Source organism: Martes martes (genome assembly GCF_963455335.1).
Source record: "Martes martes genome assembly, chromosome: 3".
Taxonomy (NCBI): Eukaryota; Metazoa; Chordata; class Mammalia; order Carnivora; family Mustelidae; genus Martes; species Martes martes.
This window is the reverse complement of record NC_137890.1, coordinates 114,673,625-114,698,529: the sequence shown is the minus strand read 5'-3', so window position 1 is coordinate 114,698,529 and position 24,905 is coordinate 114,673,625. Positions and strand designations below refer to the sequence as shown.

Here is a 24,905-nt window from a genome sequence, read left to right as displayed (position 1 = left end):
CACTCACTAGGAAACACATTCTTATCAGATTAAAAGAAGTGATAAAATCCATTAATAAAAAGGTCACCAAATGTGATTCACAAATGAGGGGTGGTTCTCTTGATAAGTCTGGACATTTCATCTGTGTTGATACAAATATCCCAATCTCATTATACACTATGATACCAGAGTCCAGAGAGAAGGCAAAAATAACTTTTGTCTAAAAGTGCATCAAAATTTACAAACGTGGCTTTTAACATACACTGATGTGCTTTAATTCCTGACCTGTTGGGTATTTGTAAAGATTTTGCCAGTGAAAACAGCATTTTTGACTACTAAATGTTTTAGATGAAGAACTTACACAGCTCGGAAGAAAATGGATTTTAGAATCAGATGAACCTGAGTTCAAATCTTAACTTAGTTATGCATAGTCTCGGACAGTTATTTACGTTCTCCGATCCTCAGTTGCTCATTTCTAAAATGGGGGCAATAATACCTTACAGTTTGGGAAACTACACAAATCAGAAATAATATAGGTAAATAAGCTGGCACATACTAGGTACTTGATAGCTATAAGCAACATTTTAAGAATAAAATGCATTTTTCTTCTGATGTCTTACTGGTATGCTAGGAATACCTAGCTGAATTTACAGAGATAGCTGTGACTGTCATCAGCTAGCTCACTCTGCATGCCTAGCCTTGGTACTTATTTGATGGATGAATAAGTGTCAGAGTAAATAAATATTTAGGCTAAGCAATTATAATGACAGTACATTTAGCTGACACAGTTTACTGTGTATCAAAAAGAAACATGGCATTAGAGACCTCTTAAATATTCAACTCATCAAAAGAGTTACATTAATTAGTAAATCTACCCATTTTCACAACCCACTGCACATCAGATCTATGTACATTAATTAGTATTTAATTTTATTAGTTTAATATTATAAAAATTCTTACTGACCTAGATATTTTATCAAGTAAATGCTTTCTGTTAGCTTACACACGATTGGTCACATCCATATCATTATTAGACATTTATTTTTGTCCCATTTATCTATTTCTATGCTAACACTTTTCTAATATTAATAAATTTCAACCTGTGTGTTTGACACTGCCAGCACTGGCAATCCAGATCTGACGCTTTACAGAGGTTCATGGAACAAGAAAATACATGTCAAAGACTACATAAAATAAGTCTATAAACTTAACATTCAGAAGAAACAAAAATATAAATAAGTGTTGGTCTTTTCCATTATGGATAAATTGAAATACATCATTAATAAAATATATACACTTTGCAATATGAACTCAGACCTGAAACAAAGTAAGTTGAGGTAAGGGGTATCAATTATGTAAAGGTATATAATACAAGGAGACTAACAATGTCTCATCTAAATGACTGAAGGCATGCTTAATAAATACGGTGTATCTTAAAATAGTTATGGATTTTATGTGGCTTTAATCTTCTAAAAGTGTAAGATTAAATTTTCACTTGTGTGGAATTATTTAAAAAAGAATATGAGTCATTGAAAAGTTGGAAGCCCCTTTGGAACAAGGATCCTGTTAAACACACAGAAAATAGTTTCATGAGATTCTTTAGATTAAGAATATCAAGAAGGCACTAATCATTTCGATTATCTTCTCCACCATATATTGTTTTTCACACAAGAGGATCAACGAGCAGTTCTTCAGGAAACACTGACATCCGGACATAAAACATAACACAAGTTGTGGAGGATGGCAGGTGTAAGTAATGACACCAGGAAGGAAAACACTGGATTTTACTATCAGCAACACAGGCTTGTGGGTTCTAATGCTTTTCCAGCATGATGGTATATTACAGTCTATACATATCTACAAAACAGCTTATTAGTAAAAGCCTCAGCAATTTCCTCATCTCCAGTAGCCATCTGGTCTGCAAAGCCCACTGTTTTCATATCTGAGTAATACTGTCTCTACCATTATCTTTTGTTTCCTCCCTGTCATTTCCTATAAACCTCTCAAATCGTTAGTGTTGGGTTCTGGGTATTCTTTCTACTCTTTTCACAGTCAGATTTTCTGATGTCTTAATGAATTCACCTCTTTAGTGCTTCTTTACTGATTTTTATAACAATTTTTAATAACTCTATTGCACAAAACACAGTTCATTCTAATGTGTCTACTTTTAAATAAATTTGTCTCCTTCATTATAGCGGATGAAGAGATAGAATAAATTTGGGTTCAAAACCTTAATGTCAACAGTAAAAATAATGAATAACTTCTACAAGAAAACTATAAGACAATTTCAAGATCAAAAATTCTGGAAATCAGGTTTTCAAGCCTTTTTTTTTATTAGAAAACTTAAATTATTACCTTTTTTTAAAAGGGAGGAGCCAATATCCACTTTTGAATTTTCTCAAACAAATAATAATAAAGGATAGCAAACTAGGATAAGAGAACACATTAGAAGGCAGCTTTCTACTTCATACAACTTCTAGTTACCTTTTCCTATCCATTCACCTAATTCTGGTCAGCAGCAAGAACAAAAAAAATCCATTTATTTTTGCCTTTTTGGGTTTTTCAAGATGAGCGTCATTTACCTGAATACAAACAAAAGCTAGGGGAAACGACTTTTATGTTGGCATAGACCAAGTGAGTACATGTCTCATGAACCAGGAAACCCTGCCTTCTATGGCTTCTTTTGTAGTTTAGAGTCCAATGGTTATAAAACCAACTGAAAGTCAAACAAAATTCAAAATGACACAGATTGACAACAAATAACGGAAACATATGGAATCCCCTTGGTTGTTCTTTTTTTCTAATAGACAAATCCCTAGCATTCTGTAAATAAAATTATAAATACTAAGAAATGATGACAATTTCACAACAGGGAAAGGATCATTTCTTATCATAATAAATATTTTGGTACAAATTTTAAAAAAAGTAGAAAAGTTTAGTACCTTGGGGTACTTTTTTCTAATAAAACCATACCTGCTTCAGAACTTGTTTGATTATAGCTGCTAACAATGCTGTTTGGTATCACTGGAGTGGAGGACGTTGAAATTCTTGACTGAGGTGGATTGGGATGTAATGAATTTCCTAAAGCCATGCCCGACTGACTGAGCATCCCACAGTTCCCGCTAGCCTGAATCTGATTTATTAAACCTGCAAGATGGTGGTTTGGGACTGGACTGTTACTGTGAACAAAGTTAGTGTTTGCATTGTGGCAGTGCACGGCTTCCCCTCTCAAAGGTATGGTCTGTGTCAGTGAATTCTGAAGAGCACTGGAGTTCATATTGGGATCTGTAAAATGCAGCTGGTTAGCAGAGCAAGGCAAAGCAGTATTTGAGCCCCCACAACCCGGGGTACTATTGCTACTCAAGTGAGAGCTTTGACAACTCATAGACTGTAGTAACTGAGACATTGAACTGATGGGAAAGGAACCCTGACCCTGCTTTCTTAGCAAGTCGGGTCCAGGCTTAGGAACTGCAGAACTATCCATTTGAGACTGTCTGAGCAAACTCAACACTGTGGTAGGTGGCTGTTTTCTTTTCCGCAATGAGTCTTTTTGCTGAGACATCAGCTTATCTCTTAGTGCTGCTCGACCACTTTGCCCTTCTCCTGTCGGGAGAAGCATGTTGGCAGTAGGAGGGAACATGGTGTTTAAAGTGCTATGTCCTTCAGTGTTGCCACTGCCAGCAACAGCTCCAGAATTGCTACTGCTGCTACAGTTGTTACCAGCAAGTTTGTTTTGATTTGCTAGCTGTGCTTTGGCTGCTGCTGAGAGTAAACTACTTGCTGGAAAGGAGGCAGCATTGTGCTGGTTCAAGATCTGATTTAAAGGCATTCCCAGCAAACCAGGCTGACTCTTTACAGAACCACTTCCTGCAGATGCAGTAGGAAAAGCTGCACTGCTTGGGGTATTTAGTACATTACTCATTCCAGCAATTAATGGGTTAGGGATATCCTTGTACTGATGATGTCCATCGGACTTGGTAGAAGGGCTTGATGGCATTGATGGCCTTGGGGACCCTATCGTTGACCTTGGTGACCTGGGTGGAACCTTAATACCACTACAAGTGGCCTGGGGTCCTAGAGGTGGCATCATGAAATTTCCGTGATCTGATGATGTGGAAGATGAGCGTGATCTTTGGGGCGATGCCTCAATCCTTCCAATTCCAGTCCCCATCATGTGCACTGGGGATGTCACTGGAGAAGGGGACAGGGAGGTTGAAGCTGAATGCTGAACTCTTTGTATGTGACTCCCATGATTCATATGACCAGGTTTTACAGTTGGCAAAGGGAGATTACTTGGCAAAGGAACAACAGCAGGAGGCATGCTTACATTCATCACAGGTACCTGAGAGTGGACATTTGAATGGAAACTAGTTGGATTAATGATAACAGGGTTCTGATTCACTGGTTTACTAGGAATAGGGTCAAGAATGCCAAGTGGATCTTTCTCGGATGTTAATGGCTTTTTCTGAAGAGCACAGGAAGGTGGAGGAGGGGGAGGTGGGCCTTGGGGTGGTTTGTGGTGGAACATTGCTCGTGGTATTTCCATATTAGTTGAAAAATTACACATTGGTTTTTTCATTACTGGACTCTTTGTAGTCAAGGTTGGGGAAAGAGGTATATTAGTCCTTCCAGCCATTGCACAGGATGACTGTACAGGAGAACCATGTAGCATTACCGACGGTGGAGAAAGAGGAGTCCTACTCAAATGAATAGGACTAGAATTGGGAGCTCCATGAAAACCAGGATTACTTCTTGTGAAAACATCTGGGCTTCCTAGTGGGTCAGTCCTTGGAGAGATTGAGCCATCTCCATATATCTGGGAACCTGACGATGCTGGGCTGGGTAGGCCTCCATGGCTGCCACGGAATGGAGATTTCTGTCCGTGTTCACTGCTGCCCAATCTTTGCCGGGGGTAGACAGGGTGGAGTTCTTGTTGCTGGCTTCCAGGCAATTCTTGTACATATAGCCTTCCCATGGCATTTGATGATCCAATCATTAACTTGAAAGGATTCTTACATTCAGGCATTACAGAATTTGTAATTCCTTCATGCGACTTATTTCTTACGGATCTTGGAGTTGCTGCCCGTGAAGGTACTACTGGAGTTGCATCTGATGTGAAAGACAAACAAAAATTCTGTTAGTGGTCTCAATTCTTCTGTGTTGGCATGGGGGGAGGGAAGGAAAGGAGGAACTGAGGAAGGGAAGGCATCTGGAATAGAAGTTTGCAAACAGAAGCTGTGACTCCATGCAATTAAAAAAAAAAAAAAGTTCTGGGGCGCCTGGGTGGCTCAGTGCGTTAAAGCCTCTGCCTTCAGCTCAGGTCATGATCCCAGGGTCCTGGGATCGAGCCCCACATCGGACTCTCTGCTCCGTGGAGAGCCTGCTTCCTCCTCTCTCTCCCTGCCTGCCTCTCTTGCCTACTTGTGATCTGTCTGTCAAATAAATAAATAAAATCTTTAAAAAAAAAAAAAGTTCTGTGCTCTACAGTAAACTTCGATGGAAAAAACACACATTATTCTCTCTCAGTTGACCAAAAGCTCTCAATAACTGGTCATTATGTTTGTTTACTTCTTATCAGTTGAGAAAGGATGGGGATCTGAATCAGTATATACTCACATTAGCCATTCTAATAATATTTATAATGTGAAAAATCAAGATTGACAGCCTCTATGGAAATGGTGATGTTACTATCTTGTTGGATTTGAATTTTTTAAGAACATGGTTACAATAGAAAATTATAATCTGGGGTGCCTGAGTGGCTCAGTCATTAAGTGGCTGCCTTTGGCTCAGGTCATGATTCCAGGGTCCTGGGATCGAGTCCTGCATCAGGCTCCCCGCTCACTCGTTATGCTTATGTTCCCTCTCTATCTCTCTCTCTGTGTCAAATAAATACATAAAAAAAAGAAAAAGAAAATTATAATCTGTATGGCATATTTTCTTGTAATTTAAATACATTGCTTTTTAAAAAAATTTAAATTCGATTAGCCAACATACAGTCCACTGGTTTTTGGTGTAGTATTTAGTGATTCATTAGTTGTGTATTGCATTGCTATTTTCACCAGAAAATTTGTTACCCTATGCATCTTTCTGTTACCTACTAAAACTTGCTCAGGACAGCAATGAAAACTCTTCCTTATCTCAACATTCTCACTGTGAGAGCAAAAGAGCCTTAACTTTAGTGAATTAAGTGAATGGGATTTTGAATCTTTTAAAATGGGAGTGATAACAAACAATAGCTAAGTGCAGTGATACTGCAATCATATTTAGCTTCTTTAAGTCTGTTGCAATACTGTAACAAAATTGTAACAAATTATAGAATATTGCAATTCCTTTGCCCTTGATAAGCCACTATTGTAAAAACAGCCTTAGGTAACAACCAACTTAGGTAAAAGATTGTGATTCTTTTATTAGGACAGAATTCCTATGCAAAATTTTCTCAGAATGCTAAAATCTTCACTACTGGGTTCCAACTGAGTATTCTCTTTTTATAGCAAGCATTGCTCCCTCCCTGGCTTTTTGGAATCCCTTCAGTTCTTTTGGAGATCAGACAGAATATAGGTAACAAAAGCAAGCCTGCTTATCATACAGAATTTTCATTCTATCATTTCAGAATTCTAGGTTTAAGTTTTTTTTAGCTCCTGAGGATGTTTAACAATTTACAAAGTTGTGCCTTCTAAAACAGATGGCAAATAAAATCAGCTTCATATGCCAATTCCCATCAACTGGTGGTGGCTGCTTAGTGAGATATGTGGAGAGGATGTTGCACCCTGGCTGGGCTCTGTGAGAAAATGTCAGTGAGTCCCTTACAGGCACAGGTGATGAAAGTGGTACTATTTATACTATATATTGGCCACCCCAATTCTGAGGCTAGCAATATATTAGCAAGTATACTTGGGTTCACTTGGAATCAGAGGTATATTTACTTAAATGGATAATCGCACACTTAAGATAAATATAGTTCTCTTCCTGCTAGACAGTATACAGGTAAAATTATATCATTACAATTTTTTTAAAGATTTTATTTATTTATTTGACAGAGAGAGAGATCACAAGTAGGCAGAGAGAGAGAGAGAGGAAAGCAGGCTCCCTGCTGAGCAGAGAGCCAGATGTGGGGCTTGATCCCAGGACCCTGAGATCATGACCTGAGCTGAAGAGAGGCTTAACCCACTGAGCCACCCAGGCGCCGCTCATTACAATTTCTAAGACAGTGGTTTTCAACCTGAGGTATAGAGAAGTCCAGGTAGGTTGCATTAAAGAAATAAGAGAATGAAGTGAATATATATTCTTCTTAGAAAAGTGGGCTTTCTGTTTCTGGCATGGTAAAGATTATTTGATAGAGTGGTTTCTGCACATAATATATGAAAAGTTGAGAACCAATGATATAAGAGAATTGCAGAAGATAAACCCAACTGAACTTATTTTCTTGTTAAAGACAGAACTTTACAGTTTATAGTTAAAGGAGTAATATATGGAAAATATTTGGGGCATTGCAGTTAGCATCTAGTGAGAGCACAGTTGTCTATATTAACATCATTAGCATTATTATGTGATGAACTGTATCCTTATTAGTAACAAAACCACTGAGTTGTGTCTTTTTTTGGTTATTTCTATAATTACGCACAGTTCAATGTTTAAAAATACAGACACTGGCATTCTTATATTCAACAGAATTTAGAAAACAGCTGTGGTTTAGAAAGGACTTCTCCCATACCTGGGGAAAAATAGTTACCATCTTTAAAATGACAGGAATACTGAATAAACAAACAAAAGTCATGCTGATGTTGTGTTATACTTAGCAACTAAAGTATTAAAAGAGTTGGCAAACAGAAATGCTGGGCACTCATCAAGTGCTTTCATGTATACTCAAGCAGATCTTTCAAAATAAGAGACAGAAACTAAATATATCCTCATATATGTAAAATGAAGAGGAGTGAAAAGTACTACTTGAGTCTCCTTAACTTTTATTTAAATCCCAACCCTATAATACAGTTTAATATTAGGAAATTAAAATAAATGCTATGTCTGAAGCTAGTAAAAGGGTAGTGATTAATCCAATAAAGCATATCATTTTAAAAGGGGATGGAGATATACCTCTTATACCTATACCGGTTAAAGATTTACCTTTAATTTCAAAAATGAAACTTGTATGTATAGGGTATGACAAAGGACCTAGATCAAGATTCTGCTAGGGTCATTAAAAAATGACAAGGGAGACTTTTTAGAAAGAGGTAAAATTGATATAATGTGATATGAGAATGGCAGCAGATATATGCAAGGTAATATGCAAAACGTTTTATCAAGGTGGCAAGATAATGATAAACTTCAGATAATTTATTACTATTAAATATGTCTTTAAATTGTTGCAATATCCTTGAATTTTAAAAAATGAAGCTCATTAAAAGAAAAAGAAAAATTCCCTAAAAAAATTTTTTTTACATACCTTAGTGGAGAAATTTTTCTGATCATTCCTGTTAAAGTTCAAAGGTTAGAAGGTTATTGAAGAGGAGCTCTCTGTTAATAACTGCCAAATTTGTCTCTTCCTGCTCTCTTCACATGAGTTCTAAGTGTGACTCTTTAATTACCTGTATGATGTCACAACTGCTCCTCTTTGTATCTAAAGCTGGTAGTAATTTGGCCTCAACTTACCTATGCAAATTTAATCTTTCACTCAATTCAGATTAGTTTCCACATCATCTCTTAATTATGCTATACTCATACTGAATAAGAATTTTCTTATTCCCCTCAGATGTCCAAATCTTACTATTTTCCAGGGCTGGTTAAAATCTGAGGTCTACCGTAAAATCTCCTCTGATCATTACAAGTTATACTCATTGTTCCTATTTTTCAGAACTCTGAGAACAGAATCACTTATTCTTCATAAACAAATGCTTTGGTGCTGAGCCATATTTTATCTTGAATTATTACTCAACTGTTAAGTTGATTGTAATATTTTGGAGGGAGCTCTCATCCTAATACACAGAAAAAGTTTCTGAGTCTCAAAGTATTTTTTACATCTTAAATGTAAAAAATTATACATACATTTTTTACAGATTACAGATTAGTTATAGAGGGAAAATTTACCACAAATTACAGATTAGTTATAAAGGGAAAAGTTACCTTAACAATGGAGAAATTGGATATACATAACTTTAACCAAGCATTCAAGCTTAATGTCATCAACATGGGATAAATTGATATTACATATCTCCTAATGATATAACATCACCCATGCAATATTTCACTAAACTGTGTTTAACCTGGTTCTAAATAAATATGAAGAAATAATTAGGCAAATCCAAACTGAGGAATATCTGTAAAGTTGAATTAGACTCTTCAAAAAATAGATTTTAAAAGACTGGGGAATTGGTGTAGATTAAAGAAGTATAACAATTTAGTGCAGTTGTATGATCTTTGATTGCATCCTGGGTTTAAGAATTGAAGAAATTATTAGGACAACTAGAATTTATTAGGACCACTGGAATAATTGGATATTATTAGGACAACTACTTTCTAATCATATCCACTGTATATTATTATTATTTTTAAAGACTTTATTTATTTGACAGAGACAGAGACAGTGAGAGAGAGAACACAAGCAGGGGGAGTTGGAGAGGGAGAAGCAGATGCAGGGCTAGATCTGAGGACCCTGGGCTTATGACCTGAACTGAAGGCAGATGCTTAACAAGTGAGCCACCCAGGCAACCCTATACACTGCATATTAGATAATAAGTGCTAAATTTTGAATATGATAATTAGATTGTGGTTTCTATAGGTGAACATCAATGTGTGCTGACATATTTAGGGATGAACTGTCATAATATTTGCAACTTTTGCCACAAAATGTTAATTGTCAAATCTAAATGAAGGGAACTTGGGTGCTCAGTGAACTGTTAATGTAATTTTTCTGCAGCTTTGAAATTTTTAAAAAATAAAAGCGTGTGTGTGTGTGTGTGTGTGTGTGTGGTGGAGGTATGAAAAGTTCATGATCAGGTGATTTCTCTTAGTAGGTGTTTAAGAAATAGCTACTAAGTGACTGAAAGAATAACACTGGGGGCACCTGCATGGCTCAGTCGGTTAAGCATCTGCCTTTAGCTCAGGTCATGACCCCAGGACTCTGGGAATGAGCCCTACTTGCTGCTCAGCAGGGAGTCTGCTTCTCCCTCTGTCCCCCTCCCCGCCCCCCTATGCATGTGCACACATACTCTCTCGCTCAAATAAATAAATAAAATCTTTAAAAAAAAAGAATGACGCTGTTAGCTTTGGGCAATATTGCTCGTTCTGTTTGAGGACTTGATACCACACATCCAAACCAACTCTAGGAGAAATGTTACATTTGTTTCCTAAAAATCAATGATACTTTTTCATTTGTTTGCTCAGCTCTGTGTACTTGCACAGCATTTGTATGTGTTAATTGGTGTTTATTCTGCTCAGTTAACTCAATGATTTAAATAGGAAACCTGGGGAGATAACTTCATAGGAATTTTTTAGACTAATTTGCTATTTGTCAAAAAATGATAAAACATACAACTTTAAAAGCATTCTGCATGTTTTAAAAAGGGGACTCAGAAAATGTTTGGCTAAATGATTTCCAGTGATTCCTCAGGAGAGAAGATGGGGAGAAAAATTTCTAAACCTTTCACCACATTACATACTTGTTCCTCCCCCGGGACTGGTGAGCACCAGAGAAGGATGTGGGGCTTCCATGCTTTTGTGAAGTGTGGCCACTGCAATGATTTTTCTTTTATGTATGCATAGCTTTGTGACATCTTCATCTGCTTTAACATCTTCTGCAGTTCTCTGTTTCACAGCAGCTCCAGGATCAAAATTAAACACCTGGAAAAAAAATTCTCTGTTTAGAATATGCCTGTGAAAACATTAAATTAAAAAAAATTCCCTTGTTATAAGAAACGTTTTGCATAGATTAAACCATAAATTTGAATAAAACCATCTCAAGTTTTTAAATTTAAGAAAACAACTTTATGTATAGTATAATAAATACTTCTGATGAACTCTTGTATTTTACTGACAAAGTAAATAATGAAAATAAGACAATCAAATCAAGATAAATGTATGGAAACTTATAATACCCGATAATGTTTGCAATTTTAGATACTTCCTAATGTTATAACAGTACAAAAACAGATTACGGTAAATTTAAAAACCTCTAAGAACTGACATTTCTACATGCTTACTTTTTCTTTGGCTTTATTTTATTACTGTATTAATATTACTTTTTCATGGATTTAAAACATTACTCTATTTTTTTAAAAAAATCTTATTACTTATTGTGTATATACTTACAGGCTGTTTCAAATGTTTTTTTGGGGGTGAATGAGGTGACACAAATAAAAGGAAAAGCTGTCCATTAAACTTTAGTTCTAAGATTAGCACATAATAGATATTCAGAGAACAGTGACCTGTTTCTATGCTATTGTAAAATATTTTATTATTTAAAATAAGTGCATTTTTTACCTTGCAAAGGACTAAAACAGTTTTACTTTTGGATCAGAGGGTTCAACCTTGTGATTTTAGATATATTTGTGGCAGATTTATCAACACCAGTGCAAAAAATCATATTGTAGATTGAATAGTTATAGTAGGGGGAAAATGCACTATTAAACAATGAGCATGTGTATAGCTCAAATAAAAAGGTGCTAAAGAGATTCTGATAAAATACTTAATATGAATATAGGTTTGTCACTTTTGAACATGACCAGGACTTGAAATATTTCCTATAATTTTAAGCATTCCAGAACGTATGCAAAGGTATCTAATTAGATACAGACTTTAAAGTGCATATATGATTGGAGAAGTAATATAAAAATGAAATGCCAAATGAGAAAAACAAATATATGAAACACCTAAAAAAATACAACACTGCCAATAGATGTATTGTGAAATGGTTACCTTGGGAAGAATAAGAGGACATTCCAAGCCACACTTGCATGTTCCGTCAGTAAGCAGGTATGTTTTAACCTGCTCCAAGCAAGATAACAAAGACCCACTGGGACTGTAAAAATAGTTTAAAAAAACATCAGGAAATAATTCTGACTGCACATATCATATGAAAAAAGGCATAATTTATAGTCTTACTGTCCTTTACAAGATAACATTTTCCTACTAAGGAAAAACATTTGCTTTGTCAATATTATGTTATCTACTAAATTATAGCCTTTAACACTATCATTCTTTCTTTTAACCAAACTATTTCTCAGAAAAATAGAGATTTTCATAGAAAATTAAGTAAAAGTATTTTGAAAACCAAGAGTGCACTAAGGATGAAAAAAATGCTATTCTTAAAGAAGTACAGAAGCAGGCAAGAAGGACTAAGAAAACTACATGAAAGTAACCATTATTTTAAACTAGAAAATCTACCTTTAAAGCTGTTTGAGGAAAGACTGAAATTTAGGAACAGGTTGGAAGTCAAACCAGAAAGTGACTAAATCTACAAAAGTTGGAGCTAACAAGTTTTCTCCTTCAGTTTTGGAGTCTAGAGCTATATTGACCCAATGTAAAAACAGAGTTTCCTTTTTTTCCCAATCCATGTTTTTCTTTGAAGATAGACAAGTGTGGCCCAACTCAAACTGTACTGAAGAACCAAACCGGACTGTCAAGTAAAGAGGAGCCATGTAGGCCTTCTGGTTGGTAATTGGGGTAGTGCTCTTAATGTTACTACTCTGTGGGTCAAAAGTCAGTTTAGTACATGAATACTGATCAAGTTTAAGTCTACAGATTAGGTACCAATTCAGGTGATAGGATAAGTATTTGATTTTTATTTACAATGAAGGTCAGTTTAAAATGGGCTATTTGTACCTTAGGACTTGTACTATTAATATGTTGATTTTATAACTCAAATGCATATTATGCTTGAAAATTATCATATATTTTTCATTCAAGAATATCTTTTATTTATGACTATTCCTTCACTTTAGCCTTCTGATTAAATTTATCCAGAAATGATACTTGCCATTTTATATACAAAGCATTACTCTACTGGGGGCAGACTGCCTATACAAAAACAGAGGTAATAGTTTTAGATCTATAAATAAACCAGATTTAAAATGCAACTCATATTTATGGACAATCATATAAGTGACTTATGAATATAGAAAATTTCAATTAAAATCTTCCACATTGTTGACTCATTCATTTGTTTAGACTAACAATTTTTTTCAGATGATATATAAAAAGTAATTCCCGTATTACAGACTTGAGTTCCACCCTAGCGGTAGGGGCAACCAGATGACTTTGAAGGTCTGGTAATTTTGATAAAACAAGATTACCAATTAGTTGTCATAAGAAGAATTAATGAATTTTGTGAAAAGAAACTGCCTAGCATTTTACAGTTAAAGAAAGTGTACAGACTGAATCCTAGAGGAATTTAACTGTAAAATTAAATCTGAAGACAAAAATTCCTGAATTCCATTAGAGTACTCTACTCTAGACACTTTAAAAACATTTCCTCTCAATCAGTCAATTGAGTTCTTTCCTTCAGCTGTAGCTCTTTAATTAACTTTTGGGAGTAATAATTAACATAAAAAATAGTTACAAGTCTTAAGGCACAGATAAAGCTCAAAAGATTGGAAGCAGGTGGGAAATTTAATGTGCAACCTCGATGCTACCCTCAGGCAGGAGCAGCTGGAGACTAACCTAAAAATTACAAGCAAACTGCATATTGAGAAGGGAGCTACAGAAGGAGGACTAGCCTCCTATATATGTTTAAGTAGTAATTTAACCAGTTATATATACAAACAAATAAAAACCATGCTGACTGAATTTATTTGATGGTACTTAACCTTATCTAGCAAAGTTTGTTTCTGAAATAATTCTTAGTGTATAGATCTGGATTGGGAGAACTCACAGTAACAGATAATGAAGTCTACTTACACTTGGAAAATCATGAATGAACAAGATGAATGACAGATTCTTAAACTTAACTTGATTTAACTTAGCTCTCAGCAATGTGAAAAGCTGATGTATCTTCCATAGGGATGAAGATGAAGTAAAAAATTTAAATTATTAAAATTTTAGACTTATTTGCTCTAAGCTGAATATATATATCTACATATCTATATATCTATATGTATCTATGCTTCTTGTAGCCTAGAATAACCACAAATATGAACAGTAACATTGATATCTTGCTATATTACAACAAAGTATTTTTAGCAGTTTTAAACAACATTGGCAATAAGAACAGTTTGAAAAACTTATGTGTCCTTGTCCATCTTATCTACTGTGGGATGAGCCCCACATGCCCTGCTTTCTTTTCCTTTCACTCCAATTAATATAGGGCACATCTTTACCATTTCAGGAATAAAATACTTATGTGCAAAACAATTTCAATAGGTAATTAAGTTTCCCTCAAGAAACAACTTACATAAAGCAAACAAACCTGAGAGAAAATCTGTACTGACTTTTGAGTTGTTAAGGTATGAAATCATTTGTATTTATACAGTGGAAAAGATCTCATTTATATAAATACATCCTTGTTCAAATACAGAATTCCAGTGAAGCTGGGATACAAATAACCACACTGAAAGAAATAGCATTAATGCCGTGTAATGGGGTTACATTACATTAATTAATGTAATGATGCAATGTGATATCCTTTAAAAAAGTCCTAAGTCTGCTTCTGATAGTTTTTTTTATTACACCACAAAGAAAGATTTATATTATCATAACCTTTCATATACTTCCTAATAAATTACAAAATAAGTAACTTAGGTGGTATTTGTTTAATAATAAGACTAAAACTTGGTTAAGCATTCAAGATGATAGTGTAGGAAAATCCTGAGCTCAACTCTTCCCACAGACATAATAGACCTACAACTACATATGGAATATTGCCCCTTAAAGACTTAGAAACAGGATGAACAGAGAGCTTCCACAACATGGGGCAGCACCGAGGTGTGTGGAAGTGGCAGAGATACAGTCTCAATAAGGAAAAAAACCACACCCGAGGCATGAAGTTCCACAGTCAGGAAGAATCTAAAAGGTATGGAACTCTTCCCTAAAAATTAAGAGATTTAAGCTCCACATCAGACAATCTAACCCTTAGATATTGCACAGGAGGGACAACTCCCCAAAATAGGTGGCTTTGAAAACCAACAGAAAATATGTCCAGAAAAACTACATAATTATAGGAAACAAAACAAAACAAAACTGCTCTCAAAGGGCTCATGCATAGACTCACTTGACCCAGAAACTAGAGCAAAAACACTAGATTGAAAAGTGTGTAGGCCACAATGGAAGATACCTACTTACCAATCTTGGAGAGTCTGCTAGAGAAACAGGAGGCAACAGGGCCTCTCCCCAAGGACTAAGACATTGGCGACAGTCATTTCTGCCACCTCATTCTGCCACGCTGATCCAAGTACTAGTGGACACTATTTTGGAACCCTCCTACTAGATCATTAATGCAAAGTGGTGTGCCTTGCTCTGAGCTCTACACAACCTTGCATCTCTGCCAGGCCTTGCAGCCTACAAGACCCTAATCTTGCCCACCAGCAAGCCTGCAGCAGTTACCCTCAGGCCACAATCCAGCCAGGGCAGGGGCCAGCGCTGCCCAGCAGTACATCCACAGCAATTGTGGCCCTAAGACAACAGAATGGTACGCAATGCCCATATGAGGGATACCCCTGTAGCAGCTGACTCTGGTGGTTAGGGAGGACTGCACTTCTAGGCCTCATAGGACATCTTATATAAGGCCACTCCTTCAAGACCAGAAGAGGTTGCTGAACTGCCTAATACATAAAAACAATCACATACAAATGAGGAGACAGAGGACTGTGTTCAAAAAACCAAGACAAAACCTCGTAAAAAGAACTAAACAAACAGGGATAAACAATCTGTCTGATAAAGAGGTCAAAGTTATGGTCATAAATATGGCTACTGAGCTGTGAGAACAATGGATGAACACCACATTTAGAACTTCAATAAAGAGATAGAAAATAAAAGAAAGTACCAATCAGAGCTGAAGAATACCATAACAGAAATGAAAAATACATGAGGGGGAATAAACAACAGATTAGAAGATACAGGAAAATGAATCAGCAATCTGAAAGACAGAGTAATGGAAATAGCCTAAATTGAATGACAAAAGAGAAAAAACTAACAACTGAGGACAGTTCAAGAAACCCCTGAAACAACATCAAGCATACTAACATTCACATTATATTTAGGGGTCGTATAAGTAGAAGAAAGAGAGAAAGTGTTGGAAAACTTATTTAAAAAATTATAGTTGAAAATGTCCTGACCGGGGAAAGGAAAGAGACATCCAGGTTCAGGAAGCACAGAGAGTCCCAAACATGATAAACCTACAGATCTACACCAAAACATATTATAATTAAATATCAAAAATTAAAGATAAAGAGAGAATTCTACCCCCCCCACCCCCCCCAAAACAGAGAAAAGCAATTAGTTACATGTAAGGGAATTCCCATAAGACTATCAGCTGATTTTTCAGCTGAAACTTTGCAGGCCAGAAGAGAGTGGCATGATAAATTCAAAGTGCTGAAGGGAAAGAACTTACAACCAAGGTTACTTTACCCGGCAAAGTTATCAATCAGAATTAATAAACAGTTTCCCAGACAAGCAAAAGCTAAAGGAATTCATCACAAGTAAATTGGCTCTACAAGAATTATTAAAGGGACTACTTTAAGTAGAAAAGAAAAGGCCATGACTAGAAATAAGAAAATATATGAAAGAAAAAAATAATCTCGCTGCTAAAGGCAAATATACAGGAAAGGTAGTGGATCAACCACTCATAATGCTAGTGTGAAGATTAGAAGACAAAAGTAGTAAAATCAATGCTATCTGCAATAATTAAAGGATATACAAAATAAAAAGATGTAAAACATAACATCAAAAACATAAACATGGGTAGAGGGAGAGCAAAAATGTAGTGTTCAAACTTAGGTGACCACCAACTTAAAACAGATTGCTATATGTATAGGTTGTTATATATGAACCTCATGGTAACCCCAAATCAAAAATAGATACACAAAATAGATACACAAATAGAAAAAATAGATACACAAAAAATAAAGGGAAAGGAATCCAAACATAAAACTAAAGAGCATCATCAAATCACAAAGGAAGAGAGCAAGAGAAGAAAGAACAGAGAAGAACTACAAAAACAACCAGAAAACAACAAAATGGCAATAAGTACACATATATCAATAATTACTTCAAGTATAAATGGATTAAATGTTCCAATCAAAAGATACAGTGTGGCTGAAGGGATTAAAAAAACAAAAACAGAAACAAGACCCAGGTGTATGCTGCCTGTAAGAGACTTAACTTCAGATCTAAGGACACACACAGACTGAAACTGAAGAAATGAAAAAAGATATTCTATGCAAAGGGAAACAAAAACAAAGCTGGGAAAGCAATATTTACATAAAAATAGACTTTATAACAAAGACTGTAATAAGAGATAAAAAAAGGAAATTATAAAATGATAAAGGGATCAATTTAACAAGAAGATATAACATTTGCAAATATTTATGTACCCAACAGAGCAGTACCTAAATATATAAAGCAAATATTAAGAGACACAAAAGGAGAAACTGACAGCAATACTATAACAGCAGGGGGTTTTAACACCCCACTTACATCAATGGATAGATCATCCAGACAGAAAATCAATAAGGAAACACTGGCCTTAAATGACCCACTAGACCAGATTGACTTATTAGATATATACAGAACATTCCATCTCAAGAGCACATGGAGCACGGTGTCAGGGTGCGGAATAAGTCTCAATAAATTTAAGAGATTGAAATCATGCAAACCATTTTTTCCAACCACAACAGTATAAAACAAATGTGAAATCAATTACTAGAAGACAAATTGAAGAAACACAAACACATGGAGACTAAACATCATGCTACTGAACAACCAGTGGCCAATGAATAAATCAAAGAAGAAAAAAAATTTTTGAAACAAATAAACACAACATTCTAAAATCTATGGGACACCGCAAAAGCAGTGTTAAGAGGGACGTTTATAGTGAACAGGCCTGCTTCAAGAAACAAGAAAAATCTCAAATAAATAATTTAATCCTATGCCTAAAGGAACTAAAAAAGAACAAATAAAACCCAAAGTTAGTAGAAAAAGGAAATAAACATTAGAGTGGAAATAAATGAAATAGAGACTAAAAATAAAAAAAAAGAAAAGACTGATGACACTAACAGCTGGTTCTTTGAAAAGATAAATGAAATTGAAAACATTTAGCTAGATTCATCAAGAAAAAAAGAAAAGAGAGAGGACCCAAATGAACAAAATAACAAATGAAAAAGAAGAAAAGACCCTGAATAGCCAAATCCAATCTTGAGAAAGAAAAACAAAGCTAGAGTTAATCACAATCCCCATCTCAAACTATACTACAAAGCTACTGTAATCAAAACAATATGGTACTAGCACAAAAACAGATACAGAGGTCAATGGAACAGAATAGAGAGTCCAGAAATAAACCCATGGTTATATGGTCAATTAATCTACAACAAAGGAGGCAAGAGTATACAATGGGGGAAAAGATCATCTCTTCAATAAGTGTTGCTAGGAAAATTAGACAGCGACATGCAAAATAATGAAACGGGACCACTTTCTTACACCACACAGAAAAATAAGCTGAAAATTGAAGACTTGAATGTAAGATCTGAAACCATAAAACTCTTAAAAGAGCAGTAAGCTCTTCAACATCAATTTTAGCAATATTATATATATATATATATATATATATATACATATATATATATATTTTTTGGATTTGTCACCTCAGGCAAGGACAGCAAAAATAAAAATAAACAAATGGGACTATATCAACCTAAAAATCTTTTTACGCACTGAAATAAACCACCAACAAACAAAAAGAAAACTTACTGAATAAGAAAAGATACTCACAAAGGGTATATCCAATAAGGGGTTAACATCTAAAATATAGAAAGAACTCAAACAACTTAATACCCAAAAAACAAACAGTGAGATTAAAAAATGTACAGATGAAGATGGCGGAGAAGTAGCAGGCTGAGACAACATCGGATAGCAGGAGATCAGCTAGATAGCTTATCTAACCATTGCGAACACCTACAAATCCAACGGGAAATCCAAGAGAAGAAGAGCAACAATTCTAGAAACAGAAAATCAATCTAAGCAAAAGATCAACAAGGAAATAAAGGCCTTAAATGACACACTGGACCAGATGGACATCACAGATATATTCAGAACATTCCATCCCAAAGCAACAGAATATACATTCTTCTCTAGTGCACATGGGACATTCTCCAGAATAGACCACATCCTGGGTCATAAATCAGGTCTCAATCAGTACCAAAAGATTGAGATCATTCCCTGCATATTTTCAGACCACAATGCTCTAAAGCTCAAACTCAATCACAAGAGGAAATTTGGAAAGAACGCAAATACATGGAGACTAAACAGCATCCTTCTAAAAAATGAATGGGTCAACCAGGAAATTAAAGAAGAATTGAAAAAATTTATGGAAACAAATGATAATGAAAACACAACGGTTCAAAATCTGTGGGACACAACAAAGGCAGTCCTGAGAGGAAAATATATAGCGGTGCAAGCCTTTCTCAAGAAACAAGAAAGGTCTCAAATACACAACCTAAACCTACACCTAAAGGAGCTAGAGAAAGAACAACAAAGAAAGCCTAAACCCAGTAGGAGAAGAGAAATCAAAGATCGGAGCAGAAATCAATGAAATAGAAACTAAAAAAACAATAGAACAAATCAATGAAACTAGGAGCTGGTTCTTTGAAAGAATTAATAAGATTGATAAGCCCCTGGCCAGACTTATCAAAAAGAAAAGAGAAAGGACCCAAATTAATAAAATCATGAATGAAAGAGGAGAGATCACAACCAACACCAAAGAAATACAAACAATTATAAGAACATACTACGAGCAACTCTACGCCAACAAATTTGACAATCTGGAAGAAATGGATACATTTCTAGAGACGTATAAACTACCACAACTGAACCAGGAAGAAATAGAAAACCTGAACAGACCCATAACCAGTAAGGAGATTGAAACAGTCATCAAAAATCTCCAAACAAACAAAAGTCCAGGACCAGACGGCTTCCCAGGGGAATTCTACCAAACATTTAAAGAAGAATTAATTCCTATTCTCCTGAAACTGTTCCAAAAAATAGAAATGGAAGGAAAACTTCCAAACTCATTTTATGAGGCCAGCATCACCTTGATCCCAAAACCAGACAAGGATCCCACCAAAAAAGAGAATTACAGACCAATATCCTTGATGAACACAGATGCGAAAATTCTCACCAAAATACTGGCCAATAGGATCCAACAGTACATTAAAAGGATTATTCACCACGACCAAGTAGGATTTATTCCAGGGCTGCAAGGTTGGTTCAACATCCACAAATCCATCAATGTGATACAATACATTAATAAAAGAAAGAGTAAGAACCATATGATACTCTCAATAGATGCTGAAAAAGCGTTTGACAAAGTGCAGCATCCCTTCCTGATTAAAACTCTTCAAAGTGTAGGGATAGACGGCACATACCTCAATATTATCAAAGCCATCTATGAAAAACCCACCACAAATATCATTCTCAATGGAGAAAAACTGAAAGCTTTTCCACTAAGGTCAGGAACACGGCAGGGATGTCCGTTATCACCACTGCTGTTCAATATAGTACTAGAAGTCCTAGCCTCAGCAATCAGACAACAAAAAGAAATTAAAGGCATCCAAATTGGCAAAGAAGAAGTCAAACTCTCACTCTTTGCAGATGATATGATACTATATGTGGAAAACCCAAAAGGCTCCACTCCAAAACTGCTAGAACTTGTACAGGAATTCAGTAAAGTGTCAGGATATAAAGTCAATGCACAGAAATCAGTCGCATTTCTTTACACTAACAACAAGACAGAAGAAAGAGAAATTGAGGAGTCAGTCCCATTTACAATTGCACCCAAAACCATAAGATACCTAGGAATAAACCTAACCAAAGAGGCAAAGAATCGAAAACCATAAAGTCCTCATGAAAGAAATTGAGGAAGACACAAAGAAATGGAAAAATGTTCCATGCTCATGGATTGGAAGAACAAATATTATGAAAACTTCTATTCTACCTAAAGCAATCTACACATTAAATACAATCCCTATCAAAATCCCATCCATTTTTTTCAAAGAAATAGAACAAATAATCCTAAAATTTATATGGAACCAGAAAAGACCTCGAATAGCCAAAGGAATATTGAAAAAGAAAGCCAAAGTTGGTGGCATCACAATTCCAGACTTCAAACTCTATTACAAAGCTGTCATCATCAAGACAGTATGGTACTGGCACAAAAACAGACACGTAGATCAATGGAATGGAATAGAGAGCCCAGAAATAGACCCTCAACTCTATGGTCAACTAATCTTCGACAAAGCAGGAAGGAATGTCCAATGGAAAAAAGACAGCCTCTTCAATAAATGGTGCTGGGAAAATTGGACAGCCACATGCAGAAAAATGAAATTGGACCATTTCCTTACACCACACACGAAAATAGACTCCAAATGGATGAAGGACCTCAATGTGAGAAAGGAATCCATCAAAATCCTTGAGGAGAATGCAGGCAGCAACCTCTTTGACCTCAGCCGCAGTAACTTCCTCCTAGGAACATCGCCAAAGGCAACAGACGCAAGGGCAAAAATGAACTATTGGGATTTCATCAAGATCAAAAGCTTTTGCACAGCAAAGGAAACAGTTAACAAAACCAAAAGACAACTGACAGAATGGGAGAAGATATTTGCAAACGACATATCAGATAAAGGGCTAGTATCCAAAATCTATAAAGAGCTTATCAAACTCAATACCCAAAGAACAAATAATCCAGTCAAGAAATGGGCAGAGGACATGAACAGACATTTCTGCAAAGAAGACATCCAGATGGCCAACAGACACATGAAAAAATGCTCCACATCACTCGGCATCAGGGAAATACAAATCAAAACCACAATGAGATACCACCTCACACCAGTCAGAATGGCTAAAATTAACAAGTCAAGAAATGACAGATGCTGGCGAGGATACGGAGAGAGGGGAACCCTCCTACACTGCTGGTGGGAATGCAAGCTGGTGCAACCACTCTGGAAAACAGTGTGGAGGTTCCTCAAAAAACTGAAAATAGAGCTACCCTACGACCCAGCAATTGCACTCCTGGGTATATATCCTAAAGATACAAACGTGGTGCTCCGAAGGGGCACGTGCACCCGAATGTTTATAGCAGCAATGTCCACTATAGCCAAACTGTGGAAAGAGCCTAGATGTCCATCAACAGATGAATGGATAAAGAAGATGTGGTATATATACACAATGGAATACTATGCAGCCATCAAAAGACATGAAATCTTGCCATTTGCGATGATGTGGATGGAACTAGAGGGTATTATGCTTAGCGAAATAAGTCCATTAGAGAAAGATAACTATCATATGATCTCCCCAATATGAGGATGGAGATGCAATGTGGGGGTGTTGGGGGGGGTAGGAAAAGAAAAAATGAAAGAAGATGGGATCAGGAGGGAGACAAACCATAAAAGACTCAATCTCAAAAAAGAGACTGAGGGTTGCTGGGGGTAGGGGGGATGGGAGAGGGTGGTGGGGATATGGACATTGGGGAGGGCATATGCTATGATGAGTGCTGTGAAATGTGTAAACCTGGCGATTCACAGACTTGTACCCCTGGGGATAAAAATATAATATATGTTTATTAACATGAATAAATAAATTAAAAAAATGTACAGATGACCTGAATGAACATTTTTCCAAAGAGGACATAGAGATGGTGAACAGGCACATGAAAAAATGCTCAACATCACTGATTATTAGGGAAATGCAAATCAAAGCCACAATGAGATATCCCCTCACAGATATCAAAATGGCTGTCATTAAAAAGATAAAAAATAACAAGTATTGGTCAGGATGTAGAGAAAAAGGAATCCTGTATATTGTTGGTATGAATGTAAATTGGAGCAGCAAGCTTGGAAAACAGTATGGAGCTTCCTCAAAAAATTAAAAATAGAAATACCATATGATCCAGTAATTCCACTTCTAGGTATTTAACCAAAGAAAATGAAAACACTGATTCAAAAAAAGATTTGTACTTATATGTTCATCAAAGCATTATTTACAATAGCCAAGATATGGAAACACCCTAGATGTTCATAGATAGAAGAATGCACAAAGGGCATATGGTACACACACACAGATACACACACAAACACACACACTGGAATATTACTCAGTGAAAAAAAAATTATGAGATATTGCCACGTGTGACAATATGGATGAATGGAGTGGGTAGTACGCTAAGCAAAATATGTCAGACAGAGAAAGACAAATACTGTATGACTTTACTTCTATGTGGAATCAAAAGAACAAAATAAATGAATAAACAAAACAAAATAGAAACAGGCTCATAGATATAGAAAACAAACTGGTGGTTGATAAAGGGGAAATGGGTGGAAGGACGGACAAAATACATAAAGGGGATTAAGAGGTACAATCTTTCAGTTATAAAATAAGAAAGACACAGGAATGTAATGGACAGCATAGGGAAGAGTCAGTAATTATGTAATAATTTGCATGATTATAGATGATAACCAGACTTAGTGAGGTGACCATTTCATAATCATACAAATATTGAATCACTATGTTGTACTAATAAAACTAATACAATGTTATAGGTCAGTTTAAAAAAACCTTGAAACTTCTTGTCAACAGTTTAGTTATTCCATTGGACTCATTGTACACTAGATATATGTCACCAAAATTAAAAGGAGCAGGCATTTGCATTTTATTTGTATGATTTTTACTTGTGAGACGAAGAGCCATCTCCATCATGACTTTTCCTTTTTTACTATTATATGCAATAGAATAGATTAAAAACTGCACAGAAAAAAATAGGGAAATTATTTTTAATTAATATCAGGAATTAAGAAGACTCATAACTGATACTGCCTATAGATAAAAACACTCAACCTTACATCAGAAAAGCCAGCTGAAGCACTAGAATGACAGGAAAATATTATCAAGACCTATCGGGTCTACATCTAGTATTTTATATTCTCCTGTGAATGTGGTAATGATGCTTATATGTTTCTTTTAGAAATCTTCATATTTTTCTTTATCCTTGTTACAGAGATAAGCAGAATGACACCTTATATAAATACAAGTAATGCATAAAAATATTCTCTTGTAACCTAAGGCAATTTACATTGCAAAACAGTACAGAATAAAACACTCGAATATTTCTAGCACAAAGGTCATTTACTCAAATTTATGTGAGGTGCTGTCAGTGATGGTATGTTTTTTCCTCAAAGGAACAGACACTACTTCCCTAATTTTGGGACTGCACACTGGGAGTGACACAGGTAATAAGGCAGCTCACCTGACATAAAGCACTCCATTTTGATCCACACGACGTTGCCAACCCACAGGAACTTGTATAGCTGGAAGACCTCCATCTTTGTCCCCTCCGTCACAGTCCTTGCCTCCATTCATTTTCTGTGTCTGCTTGGGACTCTCCAAAGATATCAGCAATAAGATGATATCCTTATATTACAGGGCATGATGGCCTTCAAAAATGGCCAATGCAGCACAGTTTTTCCCAGACTGTACAAAATGCATTGGGAAGCTTCTGCTCAGTTTGGAACCAAGTCCTTGAAATCTGCCATTGTGGAAAAAATCAGTTTTCCATTATAATCTACATTAAATAAACAATATTTAATTCCTAAGGATGGTCTACATGGGTAAAAATGAGTGCTTCTGACTAAGGAAAATCATATTCACCAATGCTGGTACCTGCCTGAATTAGGGGAGGGGAGGAGTGTAAAGTTTTTAGTTCAACATTTTGTCTTGAACCTTGATGTCAGACTAAAATA

The 24,905-nt window shown here is 35.7% G+C and overlaps 1 protein-coding gene across 1 annotated transcript in view; it reads right to left on the bottom strand.

Annotated features, from left to right (window-relative positions):
• MBD5 (methyl-CpG binding domain protein 5) overlaps positions 1-24,555 on the bottom strand; it is a 65,539-nt gene extending 40,984 nt beyond the window's left edge. Inside the window, exons 1-4 of the mRNA XM_080798142.1 lie at positions 24,413-24,555; positions 11,887-11,989; positions 10,632-10,812; positions 2,953-5,088 (exon numbers count right to left, since the gene is read on the bottom strand). Coding sequence (XP_080654268.1) covers positions 2,953-5,088; positions 10,632-10,812; positions 11,887-11,989; positions 24,413-24,525 — 2,533 coding nt within the window. The 5' untranslated portion in view covers positions 24,526-24,555. The remainder of the gene's footprint in view (positions 1-2,952; positions 5,089-10,631; positions 10,813-11,886; positions 11,990-24,412) is intronic.
• Between the last annotated feature and the right edge of the window lie 350 nt (positions 24,556-24,905).